Genomic DNA, 18,627 nt, shown 5'->3' on the forward strand with positions numbered 1-18,627 from the left:
ACAGGGTAGGGCATTCACAGAGGAAGTGGAAGATTGTTTCCTTTTTCTCCGGTTGTTTTCAACTGTGACAGTATGTGTTGTGAGGGATATCGATTTTGGCTGCTTTTCCGACAGACCAAAAGCCAGTTATGACTGCCATTAGTCTCCAGGCATCCCGACGTTTCATGTTTAACAATGTTGACGATTGAGAACAATATCGGCTTTATTCTACATCATGGTCTATATAAGGGACTGAGAAAAAGTTCCCCGAGTGACGTGAACCTGTTTAAAGGAGGAGTCCTCGAGGACTTTTTATGTATAATTTTTACGATGATTCTACGAAAACTATTGATGCCTTAAAATTCGATTTTTCTTCTTCTTCTTTTAAGTGTATATGCATTATCCGCTAATATTAATCCCCTCTAGGGAACTGAAAGTATAACTCTTATCACCACTAAGTATGCCCGCATTTAAATGATATTTGCATTAAGAGGGAACCTCATGTAAAAGCCTCAAAAAATCGATTTTATTTTCGATAATCTGAAAACATAGTATTATAAGAATATACTGTGAAATTTTAATGCCGAAATTCTCAATATTATAGCTTCTACAGCCCACTATCTAGGTAGAGAGCGGTCCCCGCGCTCCTGTACCTCAAACTTTAAACTCAATTATCTCGAAATGATTTGATTTGCCCACAGAAAGTGGCCCGTCATCAGTCCAACCAGTCTCCTACAGTCCCCTCTGCTTAGTGACAGGAGGAACTGCGACAGTCGGTCGAACATGACAAGTAACATCAGTTTTGTCCATCTGCTGCCTCTCTCAGCCTGCCAAGCTCTCTTGTGGGTTAGAGTAACCTGTTGGCTAACCGTGGCATAACGGCTTTGGCTTCAAAGCCCAGTCTGGCTAAAGAGTCAGAGATCTCGTTTCCCGCGATACCCACGTGTCCCGGAGCCTATGTTAGCATCAGGCTGTTATGTCTACCGACATAGTTCAGCTTGGATTTACAGGACTCGACTACCTTTCGGGGGCTGTCTAAGGCCATGGGCGCAGCTTGGCTGTCGCTGCAGACACATATACCTGTAGGTCTACCTCTCCTTTTCCACAACAAAGTTCATCGCTTCTTGAACAGCATACACCTCCGCTTGAAACACAGATGCATGCATTCCAAGAGCAAAGTACAATTTTGTCCTGCTAGATTCCACATAAACCCCAAAACCGGAGCCGTGCTCGGTCCTGGAGCCATCCGTGAATATGCGAAGACAAAGTTTGCCGGGCTCATTTTCTAAGTTTGACCAATATTGAGCCTCTGGCATGACTCTGGATGGCATGGACTCAAGGTGCATGGAGAGAATCGTTGGATCCACGTCCATGCCTTCTCTGTTGTCCAGTACCGTACAGGAGCCGTACCAATTCCCATGGTGTTTCAGCCTGCAGATGGCCTTCAAGGCCTCTCCTTGGAGGAAAACATGAAGTGGTGGTAGACTAATCAGAGCTTCTAATGCCGGGCCTGAAGTAGTCGGAAAAGGTCCGACTCAACAGATGACCACAGTGCGTTGTAGTGTCGATAAGGTCCTCTTGACTCCCATGACTGAGAGTCTACTCATCCAGACCACTGATGCATAGGTAATAATTGGTCTTATCATAGCAGTGTAGATCCATAGGATCTTGCACGTTTTTCCAAAAAAAACAGCATTCACTGCCAGAAGGCTGTCAGTGATTTGGATGCCTTTGTTTCAACGTGTGATTTCCAGAGGAGCTTACTATCGAGGATTACACCAAGATATTTAAGTTCCTTGGGTAGCTGGATTGTGACTTCTTTCAGCTTAATGAGAACAAGTCCATCAAGCTCCCTCCTTCTAGTGAAGAGGACAATAAAATTGAAGGGCATACTTAGCACATTGATTTCTGCTATAAGGGGGCAGTCACGCGTTTTACAGGCGGCCGTGCCAAGCGAGGATGAGGAGGAGACGATCTCGCACTTTCTATGCCACTATCCGGCTCTATCTAGACAAAGATTCACCACTTTAGGTAGACAATTTTGAAGTGAGTTGGAAGATCTCAGCACTGTGAAAATCAGGGATCTTCTAAAAAATTTTAAAATTTTATAATGGCTTTAGGTGATTAGGCTAGTTTCCTATGTAGTATCACAATGTACTATGAGCCTGAGTGTATCTCCTGGCGCACAACCGCTGCAGCCTAACCTAAACTAACATGGTCTATTCACTATGAAGATTGCGTAAGCCACTCACACATTTTTGGAGTATTTAGGAAATTTTTTCAAGAAACCGATGATTACAAGTAACAGCCTTGAGGAGCTTCGACTTCTTTTATAAATCACTTTGATTTGGTTGCACTTGACGTCGCCATAGACTGAAGGAGATGATTGCTAATAATATGGGCCAACAATACCATATATCAACACAAACACATACACACATACACCGAAATTTTTATTTGTTTCGCAAGCCTTTTTTTCATTCGCTTGGGAAAGCTGGCGAAGTGATGGTGATTATATCCTGTTGGCAGCATTTTTGCAATTTCCTGTCTGCTAATAATATCGCCACAATATTACCATTTGTCTGCTTACACATATGAACATATGTAATATGAACATTGTTGTTGTAGAAGAGGGCGATTATGAATGTATAGCAGCAGCGCATAAGCAAAGAATGCGCATGGGTGTAAGTGCTTAGAAATTTGTACGCCGCTTCTTCATTTCCTTCTTCTTCTTTGTTACTCTTTTTCTCTTCCTCTTTGTTACTCTTAACATATACGCCTAGCAAATAATCTACTTAATATTGGTTAGAAAAGCTTGTCATTGTAAACAGATATTTTACATATTTATTTGTATATGTTGCCATTTAAGTAAACACTGCATGTGGCATGCGGCATCCGGTGACAACTTTTTTGCGTAAATACATAAAATGCGTAAAATATGTAGAAGAACACCACGACCTACATCTGCACATAGAGCAACTAACTTTACAGGCAGAGAATTTCACCAAGAAAGCGGCAAAGGAGCTGATTTGCGAGCTTCGGGTGCTGTTACTCGTGCGGAGGGTCTTTGTTGCTGTTGACGTTTTTCTTGCATACAGGCATAAATTAAAATTCTCGTCAAGAACGGCGCAGTATGACTGCTGCCGCGAAATTGCGCATGCACACACCCACAAACACACATGCACATACATACATGCATACACATTCATACATAGTCTTATGCACAACTTGGATGCAACATGGATTTTTGCGCACCTTTTCAACTTTTTCAATTAATTCCACCACAAGCACCGACATGCTGTTTTTGCATTTAATTGCCGCATATTGCCATAAATTTTGCAATTAAAATGGAAGTTGAGAAAAAAAGTAAAAATAGAAATAAAATAAAATACAAAATTCTGCGTGCAACCGAATCGGCTCAGCGCAACCGAGCTCAGTTAATTTGCAATTGCTGTGTGGCAAGCCGGAAGTTATGAAAACGCGTTGTTGGCTTAAGCGTCTTAAATATTTTGCTGTCGATTTTAATAAGTTGCTCTTATGAGCAAATGTTGCTGTTGCTGCATTTCTAAGTGGCTGCACTCATTTGGTGGAGCGCTGTTAAGGTTCCTGTTTTTATGGCTTTGTGGATAAATTGGATTTCATTTTCAAGTATGCGCTTATTTCTTTTTACCTTCATTAAATATTTGCTATATTTCTGCTCTTTTCCTTCCTAATCCTGGCCACCATGACTACGCCACGCGCTATGTGGGTGCATTATTGGGATAAACAAATGTTAAAGAAGGAAAAAAACACCTGCTACAAATAAAGAATAATAGCGAGCAGCAAGTTGAAGAGTACTCAGAGCCTGAAATGCCACCCGAGAGGAAAAAAGGAGATAATTTTGAGTTATATTAGATGTTTTATGAAAATTTCAAGCATGCAGTTTTATAGCCCATTGAATTTTGCGATAATAAAATTTAAGTTTCAAGTGGCTCAAAAATCGCGTTTATTTTTTATTTCTTGTTTTGTGTGGCGATCTTGTTGATTGCTGCAGGCCGCCGAAGTCGAATGGGTTGGTGCGTGACTATCATGCAGAAGTGCGTAGGTTCGAATCTCCTTCCTGAAAATTCTAAAAGCGATCACCCTTCGGCAGGTAATGGCAAACCTCTAAGGGTATTTCTGCCATGAAGAAGCTCCTCATTAAAAAAATATCTGCCACAAATAGGAAGAAGAGGTATCGAGTGTGGTAAATTTTACAGCAATACCCCTATCCGACATGACCGAGTCCACATCCCCGTGGGGCTTCCTCTACCATGGGCCTATCCCCTCCCATCACCTTCTGCAACTGTAGGGACATCCCCTTGGCATCAATTTGGTAGACCTTTATGACTACCTTCTCGAAGCCATAGCGGATGAACCCCACGGACTTCTCCACCTTAACCACCTTCCAGTTGTGCGAAGGAAATTTTGGGTTACAATAATAGAGGACATCCTCCATTTCCTCCTGAGCATAAGGTGCAGAGGCAAGCCAGGCCTTGGCACGCGGACGCAAAGGCAAATCCTTTTTGTCCTCCCCCACCAGTGCTACTACCGCCCTGTACATTAGGTATAGCCGACCGCTCGTCAGCGCACATAATGCGCTTAAAAGTGCCAAAGGGCCACTCGGCCCTACGGTGGGTCCAGGGTTTTCCCTTACCATCTTCATAAAGGTTGCAGATACGGCGGACGCCTGTTTCTTCCATCCTTCGCTTGAAATGGTACCGTCTTCCCTGCCGTTGTCAACAACCTCCAGAGTAATAGACCTCGTCCGCTTAGCGACTCGCATGATTTCGGCGATCCATCACCAGCGGCAGAATGCCGCGACCATCAGCTCAGGGGTCAACGAGTTCAAGTAATGAAAGGGTAATCCGTTAAGGCCGCAGATCATTTGGCGTTACCCAGGGTGCACCGCGCGGAGGCGATCTGCCATGTAACCCATTGTGATAAAAAAAGTTAAATAAGAATACTTTGATTCGTAGTAACTTTAGTGTAGTGGCTATGGCCTCCTATGTTACTTTTTGTAATACCATATTTTAATAACAAAAAAAATTAATTAAAACAAATTTTTTTTTGACATTTTTTGTAATTTCTTATTGTAATTTCTTAGTTACAATTAGTCACACATATAAATTTCCGAGAAAACACAAAACTTTTGTTGGACAAACATTAGTTTTTCGGCAAAATTTTCCTTTTCTTCCTTGGAAAACTGAAGATAGTGCGGAAAAAGTGAGTGTGAATGGTTTTTTTTTCATATAAAATTGTTATATGAGTACCCTCTACATGTAATGAGGTGTAAGTACTAAGCAGGGAAGAAAAAAATGTTAAACGACAAAGTAAGTTTTTATAATTATTAATTACTGAAGTGAAAAAAACGCGAATTTTTATATTTGCAAATTTATAGCGCATAGTGTATTTCATTTTTTTTTTCAAAAATGCCAAAAATTAAGTGCAATAATCCTTAGTATGTCCTTTGTTGTTCATCTGTTCCCAATTTCTGTCAGTTTTGTGTGGACCTCTTTCGTTGGCTTTGTAATACAATTAATTAGTTATATGCATGTCCATATGGCCTTTGCTTTAAGCTCAATAATTTCTTTGATTACGCATTGAAAGGAACAACACAAAAACGAGAATATTTAGAGCATACACACTTTTATTACTAGCAAATCAATCCATGTGAGTGTAGCTAAAGAAATTTGCTGCTATGCATATGATTTTGCTTGTTGTTGTATTCTTACACAATCTGCATATTTATTTGTTGAATTTTGTATGCGAGCTTTTTGCATTTCTTTGCATTGCCTTGCGACAGCACTTGGCCTGCTGGCGACATGTGTCATAGCCAGAGAAATGTTGAGGCAATGGCCATTCTGTCAGACAACAGCATGTTGTCATATCTGTTGGATTGTCGAACAATGCGGCTAGTAATGAAGTTACCGCACAAGATGTGACATATTTACATGGATATAAAAGCTAGTCACATGTTTGCATACACATACCCGCTCTACGTATGCATGCATGTATGCTGTACATACATATGTATATTCTGTTGTATGAACAAAGCTATGGAGAAGACACGACACGACGCTACATTGCTCTGCATCTGCTTGCCACAAATGCATTTGCATAACAAGCAATACACTGATTGTCGACGCATGCAAACCTTTCAAAGGTCTCTGCGTATGTGTGCGAATGTGTTGGGTCTAAGCGTTTGTCTATTGCAGCAAGTACACCAAGCGCAGTGCTAAATGATAAGAAATCAGAAGGTGAATGGTGGGGGTTAAGTGCGTTGGAGCTGAAGGAAAATGTTTGTGGGCAGGTGATGCTACTGGCCAGTGTATGGACCACCGTACGCACGAGTATTCCCATTTTTATTTACTCGTCCAAGTGCCCTGTGGGGAAATTATTACTTTTTTACATACAAATCTTATATGAAAAAATTTTGCTGCTGCCGTTGTACTGTGCACGAGACTTTCAGAAAATTCAGTAGTTTGAACTGTAGATAAATATTGATTTTACTACGGTTCTATTCGTTTCTATTTTTTCTACGTTGATATTTCTATTCGAATTATAGAAAATTGGTTTTTACGAGTAGTTAGTTTTTTTTTTGTTTTTTTGTACAATAATATTAATTTATTGGTTTGTCTAGAAGGTAGTTAGTTAATACAAAAACAAATTTCGACTATTTAATTAGTTTATTGTTTTCTACTAATATTTATATTAAAACTAGATGCTAAACGGAAGTAGAAATAAATTGAAGATGGTTTATTATAGACTAGTTCACAACTAGTTATATTTACACTAGCTGCTAACGTATTGGCCTTATACTATCTAAGTGTTTGAGTAGTTATTTAGAAAAGCACATTTAAACTAGTTGATTAAAAACTAGTGCACCACTAGTTGCATTTAAGTTAGCTGATAAATTGGTTTGCTTTGACGCTTTCAGGTGCTAAACGAAAGTAAAAGTAAATTTTAATTAGTTGATTATAACTAGTTCACAACTAATTACCTTTAAACTAGTCGGTAAAAGAATAAACTTTTTACCGTCTAGGTTTTTGGTTAGCTATTGAAAAAGTAAATTTAAAGTAATTTATTATAAACTAGTTCAAACTAGCCTCATTGAAGTTAGCTCATAAACTGGTTTAATTTGTCGGATTCAGAGGCTAAACGAAATTAAAAGTAAAAGCAATCAGTTTATCATAAACTAGTTTGCAACTAGTTACTTTTAAACTAGTCGGTAAACGAAAGTTTTTGTTACCGTCTAGGGGTTTGGTTACTTATTGAAAAAGCAAATTGTAACTAGTTAGACACTCGTTAGCTGATAAAATAAATTTCTTTTTCGCGTCTCCATAGATGCTAAACCTAAAGTAAAAGTAAATTTAGGCTCGTGGACTATTAGTGGCTCACAACAAAACCAGCTGCTTGTAAAATGGTCACCTTTAAACTAGTCGGTAAACGAATTTTCCTAATGGTGTCTAGGTTTCGGGTTGGTTATTGGAAAAGTAAATTTTAACTAGTTCATTATAAACTAGCATTTCGAGGACAGTTGCGTAACTGGACTTACTGTTAATTAGAACTGGAGCTGTCCCACCAATGAACTCGCAGTCATAACTGCGCAAATAACTTGCATATTTTTTCATGATGACTTCGAAGAAGCGTCTGCTACACCTAGTGACCTGGTTGTTTGACTGCGCTTATGGATGCAGTAAAGAGTATTTATATCCAAGCCAAAAGTTATTTATAAAGTTAATTTTTATTTATAAAGTTAACCCTTTCGACTCGACTTTCGAATAGCAATGCTGAAATAAAATTTTGATAGGATCGACTATTCAAGTAATATACTAATTGGGAGAAAAAGAAGTTCATTATTTTTGCGTAAAGTTTTTGTTTTATGAGATATCGATCATATATATATATATAAATTAAATTGTGTAATTTATACTATTGGGGATATTTAAACTTTATGTGGTACACATCTGTACCACCCTGGTTGGATGCGTTATTTAGCTCTATTATAGGAAGTATCACTTCCTGCACACGATATATCTTTAACCCTTCACTTCTCAAATCACTCATACTTAGAATGTCCAAGTTAAAAGGAACAAATAGAAAGTGCTTTGATAACTCTGTCCAAATTTCTATAAATATCTCGATAGTAAGAATGATTATTTGCTGCACTTTTAAAAAGTATAGAGTGGGCCATGTAAAATTTGCTTTTTGAATCGGCTATAAAAAAAAATAATCAATATTTTTTCAAACTTTATTTTTTATTTTGAAGATTGAACAGTGTCATTTATGAATAAAAAATAATATCCTTCAAATGACTGCCACGACTGGCTTTACAGTAGGCCATTCGATCAACCCAATTTTTAAGCACATTTTCGATTGTTTGGGCTCCAATTTCATGAATGGCAACTTCGATTTCGTGTTTTAAAGCATCAATCGTCTCTGGATGGTTCGCATAGCATTTTTCCTTAACGGCTCCCCACAAAAAATAGTCCAACGGGCTTAAATCACAGCTCCGAGGCTGCCAATTGATATCGGAATTTCGGCTGATTATTCGGTTTTCAAAAACGGTAGCCAAAAGTTCGAGTGTAACTTTGGCAGTGTGACAAGTTACACCGTCCTGTTGAAACCTAATGTCGTCCATGTCATCCTCTTCAATTTTTGGAAACAAAAACTCGTTGAGCATGTCACGGTAATACTCGCCATTTACTGTAACCGCGGCTCCTCGCTCATTTTCCGAAAAAAATGGCCCGATGATGCCGCCAGACCAAAAACCGCACCAAACAGTGACTCATTGTGGATGCATTTGCTTCTCTACAGTAACGTGTGGATTTTCTGAGCCCCAAATCCGACAATTTTGCTTATTGACGTAGCCACTGATGTGAAAATCAGAAAAGAAGAAGAAGACTCACCAGTTTGGAAACAGGTTTTCAATATTTCCCAATTTTGTTCAAGCGTATAGCGTCCCATTTCGTAAATGTCAAACCTTTAAGTAAATTATGAACACATTTGACATGTCATTTGTGTTACCATTCTCAAAAAAATAGGTAGTTCAAAAAGCAAATGCTATACGGCCCACCCTGTATCTAGTTATTACGTCTTTAATATATAAAAATACCTATTCTGAATAAGCCCGTGCGCATTAATATAATTTTGAATAATATTTTGACTCCAATCCCTTCATCGCAAGCAGATCAACAATTTTGAGACGTATATACAACAAATCAACAAACTTTCTTATTCTCATGTAAGAAGCAGAAAAACGAAGCATAAGCATCAAGCAACATGTGAGACCTGTTCATATAAGCTTCCACATAATTATATGAGCTGTTTCCTGTTTTGGAGTTTTCGGTGAAGAATTATAGAGTGGTGCAAAAAGTATCATAATTTGAGGTAGCTAAATTGGCGATTAAATAATTACGTTTTTGCTTTTTAAATTGGCAGATGATAGTCCGTAAATTTATTGGGTTTAAAAATGGACAAACATATGGTATGAAAACAAAATGTGTTGTTTTTTCGGTTTGGGTGGCGTGCCTGCCGGTCTGGATATCGTACTTAACCAACCGACTATAGTCGTGCGCTCTATAAGACTACTTTATCTCCAGTAGATTAGGTTAGGTTGACCTGGCTGGCTGAAAGCCATCACATAGACCTATTGGCCCTTAGTGTTACCAGGTGGAGATAGATCTTTATGTTTCTTTGTAGTAGACATCTTCTAATAAGTCTGGGTCCTTTGGAGAATCTACTTATATGTAAACTCTGAAGCTCTAACTTCGAGAGGCATTCTAACTTCTCATATTGTAGACCTGCTAAGCATTTCAATCTGGTTCTAATTACACAGGTCAATGACATAGGTGTTGTAGTGTTTCTCTCCTTTCCAGTTCATTGTAAAATTTGCAGCTATGATTGTTTGTAATTTCTATCTTGTATGCGTGTGCTGGTTGCAAGTTGTGGCCTGTCAGTATACCTACGATAGTTTTGCTTTCTTTTCTCGACAGGGCTAGTACGAATCTAACCATTTATCTGCATTCTGTGTACGGATGATTTTCGCGGTTTTTTGCAAGTGGCTAGATTGTTCCAACTCTTGTATATCCGTATTTTTATGTCCGCAACGATATCACCATATACCGTTGTGAAAGGTTTCAGAATGTAATTTATCTCCAATACTTTGAAAATTCCTTTTTGAAAATGTCAATGCAAAAGTCATACACGTCACTAGGGAATGATATTGGACAATATTGAATGAGTTTTTAAATCCGAAAGTGATTGAGTTGGAGTAGAAGTCACATATCTTTCAACTTCAGCAAGATGAGTAGCACCATAGTAAAGCGAATGGGATTGTGAATATTTTTATGGACACTTTTCGAAGTCGTTTGATTTCGCGACAAACATATTTTTGTTGGCTTTTTGTTAGACATTTAGTTATTTTTGAGGTTTTCTTAAACTCAGTAAGCGTTGTAAAGATCCATGCAAGTGCAAAATGTTTTAATTTCAGTGAATGCAAGACTCCGTTGTGAAATGCGCAGTGGAAAAGGCACGATTTTGTTGCGGATATTGAAACCTACCGGTATTTGCTTAGCTGGACTAGGACAATAAAATAAACCACAAATCAAATCATGGACAAACATAAGTGATGGTAGAGTTCTTCTCATTCAAAGTAATTTCAAAGCAAAAAACTTACAATGAGCACTAAAAGCAGGTGAAAGCTCTAAAAAATTAAGCGACTAAAGAGCAAAACGGGCACACGGAAAGATGTAAACTTTCGATACCATTGAAATATATTAATTGGATTCCATATTAACGAAGCGGCTGCCATAGCCGAATGGGCTGGTGCCTGATTGGCATTCAGATGTGCACTGGTGTGTAACCCCGAACGCGCAAAACACTAATTGATAGAAAAAGTTCTCTTCTAATGTCTGTCGTCCCTCGGCAGACAATGACAAGCCACCGAATGTATTTCAGCTATGGAAAGAGAGCCATCTGTCATACTGAGACAACATAAAATGCAAGGTCCCTCCATATGCAAAAAAAAAACTCAAGACGCCCACCACAAATTGGAGGAGTAGTTCAATCGAACAGCCCAAAACGGGTGTTGGGGAGTATCCGTATTATCGAAGTTTTGCATGAACCAGGGCATTATAGTGTACATATTTTCGCAGTATAGGGATTCTTAAAATGTTTCGTAAATCAGCGCCCAGATTAAAACACAACACCCAGATCGGTGGGATCTTGAGCTGAGATGTGATGTTGATTTAATATGCTTATAGCGTTAGTTTAAGAAGCAGATTCATGGGAAAAAGCTGCAGAATCTCCGGGTCCTCAAAAAGAAAAGGTGGATAATCTAACACCGGATCGATAATAAGCGAACGTTATGCTAAATTCCATAATATAGCTACATTAAATCTGGAGGAGGTCATGTAGCAGATATGTTTCTCTAGGAATGGAGAATGAAGTTATTGTTAAAACCACACGTTTCATTGCAAATGTATATTTTTAAATATTTTTTAAAAATATATTTGAGTGAGAAACCGCTAAATCCCTTCTAACTATCTACCTCGTGCAATCCTTATAGAAAACCGCTTTTGGTATTCTTGTTTGCGGGACTTATTTGACAAAACAGTAGAATATATTCCGTAATATACTAAGAATATACGTTTTTATATACCATCCGCTAACGATTTCTGCTTCACAACTTCGCTGACAAAAAATTAAAAAAAAAGTGTGCATCAGTGTAGGCGGACGGCCTAGACAACAAAAGCAATCCAACTCTTAGCAAAAACATGAAAATGTGTTTGCTCAAATCTCTTTCTCTCTCTTTCTCTTTCTTAATTCCAGTCCTCGCTGATGGGACATAGAGCCTCTCAAAACGCTTCCAACGGTAGCAATCCTTCGCAATGACTTTAACTTCTTTGAAGGATTTCCCTGCAGCCTTAAGTTCTCTTCCAAGTGTACCTAAACCGTTTTATTTCTGCAGCCTAGCGGGTTCCAATCTCGTGCTTGCCTGCATATTTCTGTGGGATCCTTACGAAGAGTATGGCCAATCCACCTCCACTTGGTCTGCTTTATTTCGATCTATATGAGTAACTGCTTACAATTCGCCCCAAGCTGTTGCTTGCTTGTTTTTGTTGATTGCTCAAATCTACCTATTAAAAACTGATATCTGCTTTTCCCAGTCCTACTGGGCAATCTCCATGATATACATATCTACATAGATAATTGTCATTCTAAAATCGCTGCACTTCGAAGTTTCGAATATGCAAAACATTTACAATACAATTAAGACGGAATATGAACATATGATGATGAGCATTGATATTGCTTTCAAGTTTTTAAAAATGCATAGAAAACTTGAAAAGGTAGGAAATATTGAATTTGTGTTTCTGGCTGTGGCTGTTGCTTTTATAAGGTTTTGAGTAGTTTTTGCGTTTGTTTTGGAATGCAAAATAGAAGATAAACATGAGATTTTCAGTGATGATATGTTGTTGTCGGTTTCTACAAATATTTAGACATAGATATGAATCCATAAATGCATGTAGTTTTATGTTAAGAATTCAAGGAAATTTCACAAATTTGTCAATTATACATTCGCTTAGTCTCAGTCATTTGTGTAATGAAATTTTAAAATTTCATTCTCACTTCAACTATCTAGTCAAGATAGAAATTAAATTTATTATGATTAAAAATGGCAAACGAATATACAGTTAGAGCTTACCTATATTGCGGCCATGTTTTTCAAACCACTTTTGTGTCTCCACAAGCAGTTTGAGTTCAAACTAAGGAACTACGTTGAGCTGCCGCACAAAGACTCAACCTCAGATATCTTATAGGTAGAGGAGTCTTGAAATTCTGTAGTTTTTCTTAATTATATATCTCAACACTGTCCAGCTTAACAAAATTCCCAAGATGAATGATACCTTGCAAATGATAATCAATTTAGATATATAGGGCTTAAAATTGAAATAAAACAGCGAGAATTCAAATTAAATGGACAATTTTTATTATTTTTATGTAATGCCATTAATGACATTTATTTTTTAAAGATAATCCCTTTCAAATGTCGGCCGGAACTGCGTCGTAATCGGTCCATCTGTAAACACTAATTTTGGATGATTCGCTGGAGGACTTCGGTTAGGGTCTCGTGAATAACTTCAGTAATGTTGGCTTCCGATGCCTCAATTCAAGCTAGTTCATCCACAAAACATGTAAATGTTGCATACCCTCCCAAATAAAAGTCCAAATATGTGATGTCAAACGATCTTGGTAGCCAACCCACTGGCCCAAGACGAGAGATAAACGAGGACGCAGTAAACCTATTGTTTCACGGGATGTATGACAAGTAGCAACCAAATGTTCTGGAGATCATGGACTTCAATTTCATGTATCCTTTTATTGTGGTGCGACAGCATTCGTCATTCACTATTACATTGGCGCCAGCCTCGTTTTTGAAGAAATATGGACCGCTGATTCCTCCAACCCATAAGCCACACCAAGCGTTTCTTTTCAATGAATATAATGGCTGTTCTTCGCGTTGCTCTTCAGCACAAATATGGCAATTTTCTTTCTCGACGTAGCCATTAAGCCAAAAATGTGCCTCATAGCTGAACACAATAATTTGGCCTGAGCGCGCCATGAACACATTTCATAGAGCGTCGATTTTCGTAATAGAATTGTCCGATTGTCTAGCTATTAGCGTAAGTATTTCAGTAAGTCAGTCATAAAATTATGTATTTAAAAAGAAAACTCTATAACAAGAGGCAAAAGCGACCACCATTTCTTTTAGACCTCAAGTGCATATCGACATTTTCCTTGAATTGTCTCCACTCTTTCTAACCACTACTGACTTTGTTTACGACTCTCGGTGCTATACTGGTTAGACCTAGATAGTGATTTATCATCTTCAGTGCCTCTCAAACTCGTCCTATCTTTGCCCTAATACTGGCTGTGTGTAAATCCTCGCGAATCAATTTTTGTGTTTCTTATATAATGAATTTTTTACTTCTGTTATGGCACAAAAAAAGCGATTTTGTAAACAAACGACTTGTACTGCTGAATGGTCTCTTCATTCAGATTAGGAGTGTTCTACTGCTAAAGTGGGTGCAGGCCAACAATTTCCTTCAAAATCATTCACGCGCTGAATGAGAACTGACGAGATGAGAACTTCACTTCAACATCCTTCAATCCCGGTAGGGAATTGAAGATGTATTGTGTCACAGAAAATGAGAGCATTTATGATAGGGTCCACACTCCGGTAAAAACTCCAAACAATTTCGACAGTGGTTGATCGCTTATTCCAAGCAGCTCCACCCACTGCCTGCGCTCCAACAGTGAGTGCGAAGGCTTTGCAAGACTACGTGAAAGAGTGTTTGCCCAGCGTTCCCGGAAATAATGTCAGGCTTACCTGTCTAAGAGTAGGTCGCATGTAGTCAAAAAGATCTCCTACCTCACTTTGCTCCGAGAAACCACTTTACTCGACAGTGCTTCTCTAGCCCATTTCGTAAGCCACATATTTTCCTGCAATGCCATTGGGACGAGTTAGCCATATCAGCTTTTTAAGGAATTATTTAAGTATGGCAGAGAAAAAAATAAGTCTAACTCCTAATAGTTTTAATTGCTATGGTAATGCGGACAGCGCTTTAATTGCCGCTTGACTGTAGGAAGAAATTGTGAACTCTTTAAAAGGTGTAATATCAGTGGCTATGCAATCATCTGACTGCTGTTTTGGTAGCCTCTGCCTGAAATATACAAAAGTAACCTGTAAGCCTATTTTTTATTCCAAATTAATTGAACTGAAATCTCTTAGTAGTGTATGCCTCCTCAAACTCGTCCACCCAACTTAGAACCAACTGTACACTTTCTCAGAAAGCCTTTTTTTATTTTCTCATGCTGCACCTCACCCTAATCCTCCACTAAAGTAAGCACAGGGAATAGTACATTGAAATTCAATCGTTACAAGAAGTAAGCAGCTGTTAACTCAAGAAGATAAAAAATAAAGAGAAACAGTTTGCCATATTTCTTAAACGATTACAATTCCACCAATTACTACACCCATTTCCCACACTATACTAACAAAAAGTCAATGCAATGCGTAAAGGAAAAGTCTCTAAACTGAAATGCCACATAATTTACTTCACCATTTGTTTACAGCTATTTGTACTCGTAGTTGTCCTCTTTTTATTATTTCACTTAACTGTTCGTCGCTCCATCCCATCTTATCTCATCGCTTATCTCATCTTATCTGTCCTTGCTGCTGAGACAGGAAACGGAAACGTTAAATGCTCAGCAGTATGAAACGGAAATAACATGCTGTGATTTAAGGCCGCACTTTGTTGACACAGCGGTGGCTGAAGAGGCAGACGACTGCGCAGGGGGATATTGGAGAAGGTAGGAATTGTGTAGTATTCAACTGGAGATTATAAAGAGTTTGACTGATGCCTAATACAGTTCATTGAATACGCAACTTGGAAATTTAACTGTTTGTCTTTTTCATAGTGGATTCATTCTGCCAAAGCAAAGGTGTTTTGTTTCTCTGGCATAGAAATAACTGAGGGAAGTTGAATTTTGTGCGGAAATGCGCAACTTTGACAACTCTACGCTTCAGTAAATAAGTGACATTTAAAAAATACTTCCTTTCAGTTTTAGTCAGTGTATACAGATACTTATTTAAATAGCAAAATTTAGCTGGAAAGAAGGAAATATTTTTCATGAAAAATGGAAAAGTAATGAATTACGTAACATAAATATTTCTTTATATAATAATATTCGTGTATAATTTAGATTTCAAAATACAAATTAATTTTGTAAATAAAGTGTATAAAACTTTTAATGTTTTCTGCGTTAACTTCGGACAGAAGCTTATAAATTTGTTTTTGTCTCATGTAATGATTTGGCTCATCAAGACGCATACCAAAATATAGGAGCAGGAGCACTTGCAAACACCTAGCAGAAGTGAAAACGCCAATTATTTATTTTATTTTTATTGTTTTAGCCTTATTAAATTACGTTAAAAAGAAAAAAAATTAAATCAGATTCAGAGGCGACTGGAGTAAAATTATACTTCCTTTAACCTTTTTATCTTGAACGAGTGAGAAATATTTTACACAACATTTTCAGTATATGAAAATTCAATCTATATATATAAAAATGAATTGCTGTTCGTTAGTCTCGCTAAAACTCGAGAACGGCTGAACGGATTTATCTTATCTTGGTCTTGAATTATTTGTGGAGGTCTAGGGAAGGTTTAAAAGGTGAGAAAAATTCAAATAATTGCCGGGAAAATCCTCAAAACAGCATTTTTCTATTTCCCATACAAACGTTTTCTAAATGAAATGGAGAGTCAATTTGTAATTTATTACCGCTGCATAAAGTTCAAATTCGCGTGCGCGATGGAGGATCTAATATCGCGTTCTGAAACTCAACAAAAGTGAAAGTGAATCGCGAACGCGACAAAATTGCATAGTCTCAAAATACATAGTACATAAATAGTGGTCGGCTTCGAGAAACTCAATTTTAGCTAACTTCAGTTGTTAATCTGTCCCATTATTTTTTTAATAAGACTATATAGAAATCGAAAGATAAATCTTAAGTTTTGTCACAAATTAAATTATAAATCTTAAGTTAAATTTCTGAACGCAATCATAATATTTGACATTAGATTTGACAACCAACTAATATGTCAATCCATCCTGTCGCATTTCAGAGCACGGAAAAAAGTATTATTACGATATTATATCTATCTTTGTGGCTACGTGCGTGAGAACTTTCTTTACTTTGGTGATCCTTTGTGATAGTGACATTCCAAGTAATGTGCTCTTTTTTGTGATAGTGACACTTTACTGCCAAATGAGCAGGACATTTTCTCACTTTGATTAATTACAATTTACGATGTTGAGGAGAAGACGACCTGACTTAGGTCGTCGTAGTCAATCAAATGTGCGAAGAGCTACCTCACGTGCTAACCGTACTGATGACCAGAGACAGACAGATCAAGAAAATAGTCGTATTGCTATGTCAGAATTGCGTTCTTTAGTGAGTGACAATGTAGGAGATAGGCTTAGAATGCAACGAGTTCGTGCACATTAAACACAACAACAGCAAGCTGGACATAATGAAATTGAGCGAATCCGCAGACGCAGTGCTCCTGTGATTCTTGAACGAGCTGCATTCCACTATGATCCGGCAATTGATTATTGTGCCGACAAATCGGTAACAATTGGGGAAATGGAAACAATTTGTAAATATTGTAAGGCGTTAAAATACACTGGTGAATCTACTGGATTATGTTGTGCTGAAGGCAAAGTAAAATTGCCACATGTCTGAGGATGTTTTGCATCGTGTGCGCCGTCAAACTTTGAATCCTACACTACAAATGACTGAAGAAATTTACAATGACACATTGATCATGATAGAAGATATGTGTTTATTGATGGCAAATAAAGTATTGTCGTGTTTGGGAATGACAGCACCCAATCGTCATATGCACGATGCATTAAACCACGAGTTCCAAAGAGAACATCAGTACGACATTGAAGCATTGGCCGAAACAGTTCGTACAAATGTTACACAATTAAATCAACAAGAAAGAATTGCGTACGACACTTTGATAGAAGCTGTGAACAGTGAATCTGGTGGAATTTATTTCCTTGATGCTCCCGGAGGAACCGGAAAAACGTTTTTAATTTCATTGCTTTTGGCGAGGATCAGATCGCGAAATGATGTTGCTCTAGCGTTGGCTTCATCTGGAATAGCTGCAACTCTGCTAGAAGGCGGGCAAACTGCACATTCTGCCTTGAAATTACCACTAAACATGCAAATCACCGAAACACCAATTTGCAACATCGCCAAAAATAGCGCAATGGCCAAGATCCTACAGGTATGCAAATTGATTGTTTGGGATGAATGCACAATGGCCCATAAGAGGTCACTGGAGGCACTGGACAGAACGTTGAAAGATCTTCGTCACAACCAAAATATTTTCGGTGGGGCCATGATTCTGTTGTCAGGTGATTTTCGTCAGACTCTTCCAGTTATTCCCCGATCAACTGTTGCTGATGAACTAAATGCATGCCTAAAATCATCAAATTTGTGGCAGTACGTAAAGACACTCTACTTAACAACTAACATGCGAGTATTTTTGCAACAAGATGAAACTGCAAATGTGTTTGCGAAGCAGTTGGTCGACATTGGAAATAATAAAGTTGCAGTGGACACCTCGACCGGATTCATCACATTACCTACAGATTTCTGTCACATCACAGACTCAAAAGTGGAGCTTATTCAGCGAGTTTTCCCAGATATAGCGCAAAAGTTCAATAACCATAATTGGCTGGGTGAACGAGCAATATTAGCAGCGAAAAATAAATATGTCGAGGATCTTAATGCGACCATTTAAAATTTTCTTCCAGGACAGTTGGTTTCCTTCAAATCAGTCGACACAGTAATGAACCAGGATGACGTAATCAACTATCCCACTAAGTTCTTAAATTCACTGGAATTGCCTGGATTACCACCTCACAATTTGCAGTTAAAAGTAGGATCAGTTGTCATCATGCTGCGTAACATTAATCAACCTCGACTATGCAATGGAACAAGACTGGCTGTGAAAAGACTGATGAATAACGTCATTGAGGCGAC

At 38.1% G+C, this 18,627-nt stretch overlaps 1 protein-coding gene across 1 annotated transcript; it reads left to right on the plus strand.

Moving 5' to 3' along the window:
• The first annotated feature begins 17,305 nt into the window (after positions 1 to 17,305).
• LOC129253143 (uncharacterized) lies at positions 17,306 to 18,385 on the plus strand. Its single transcript, XM_054891410.1, has one exon. The coding sequence runs from the start codon at positions 17,306 to 17,308 to the stop codon at positions 18,383 to 18,385; it is 1,080 nt and encodes a 359-aa protein (XP_054747385.1).
• Positions 18,386 to 18,627: the final 242 nt, after the last annotated feature.

Source organism: Anastrepha obliqua, chromosome 1 (assembly GCF_027943255.1).
Source record: "Anastrepha obliqua isolate idAnaObli1 chromosome 1, idAnaObli1_1.0, whole genome shotgun sequence".
Classification (NCBI taxonomy): Eukaryota; Metazoa; Arthropoda; class Insecta; order Diptera; family Tephritidae; genus Anastrepha; species Anastrepha obliqua.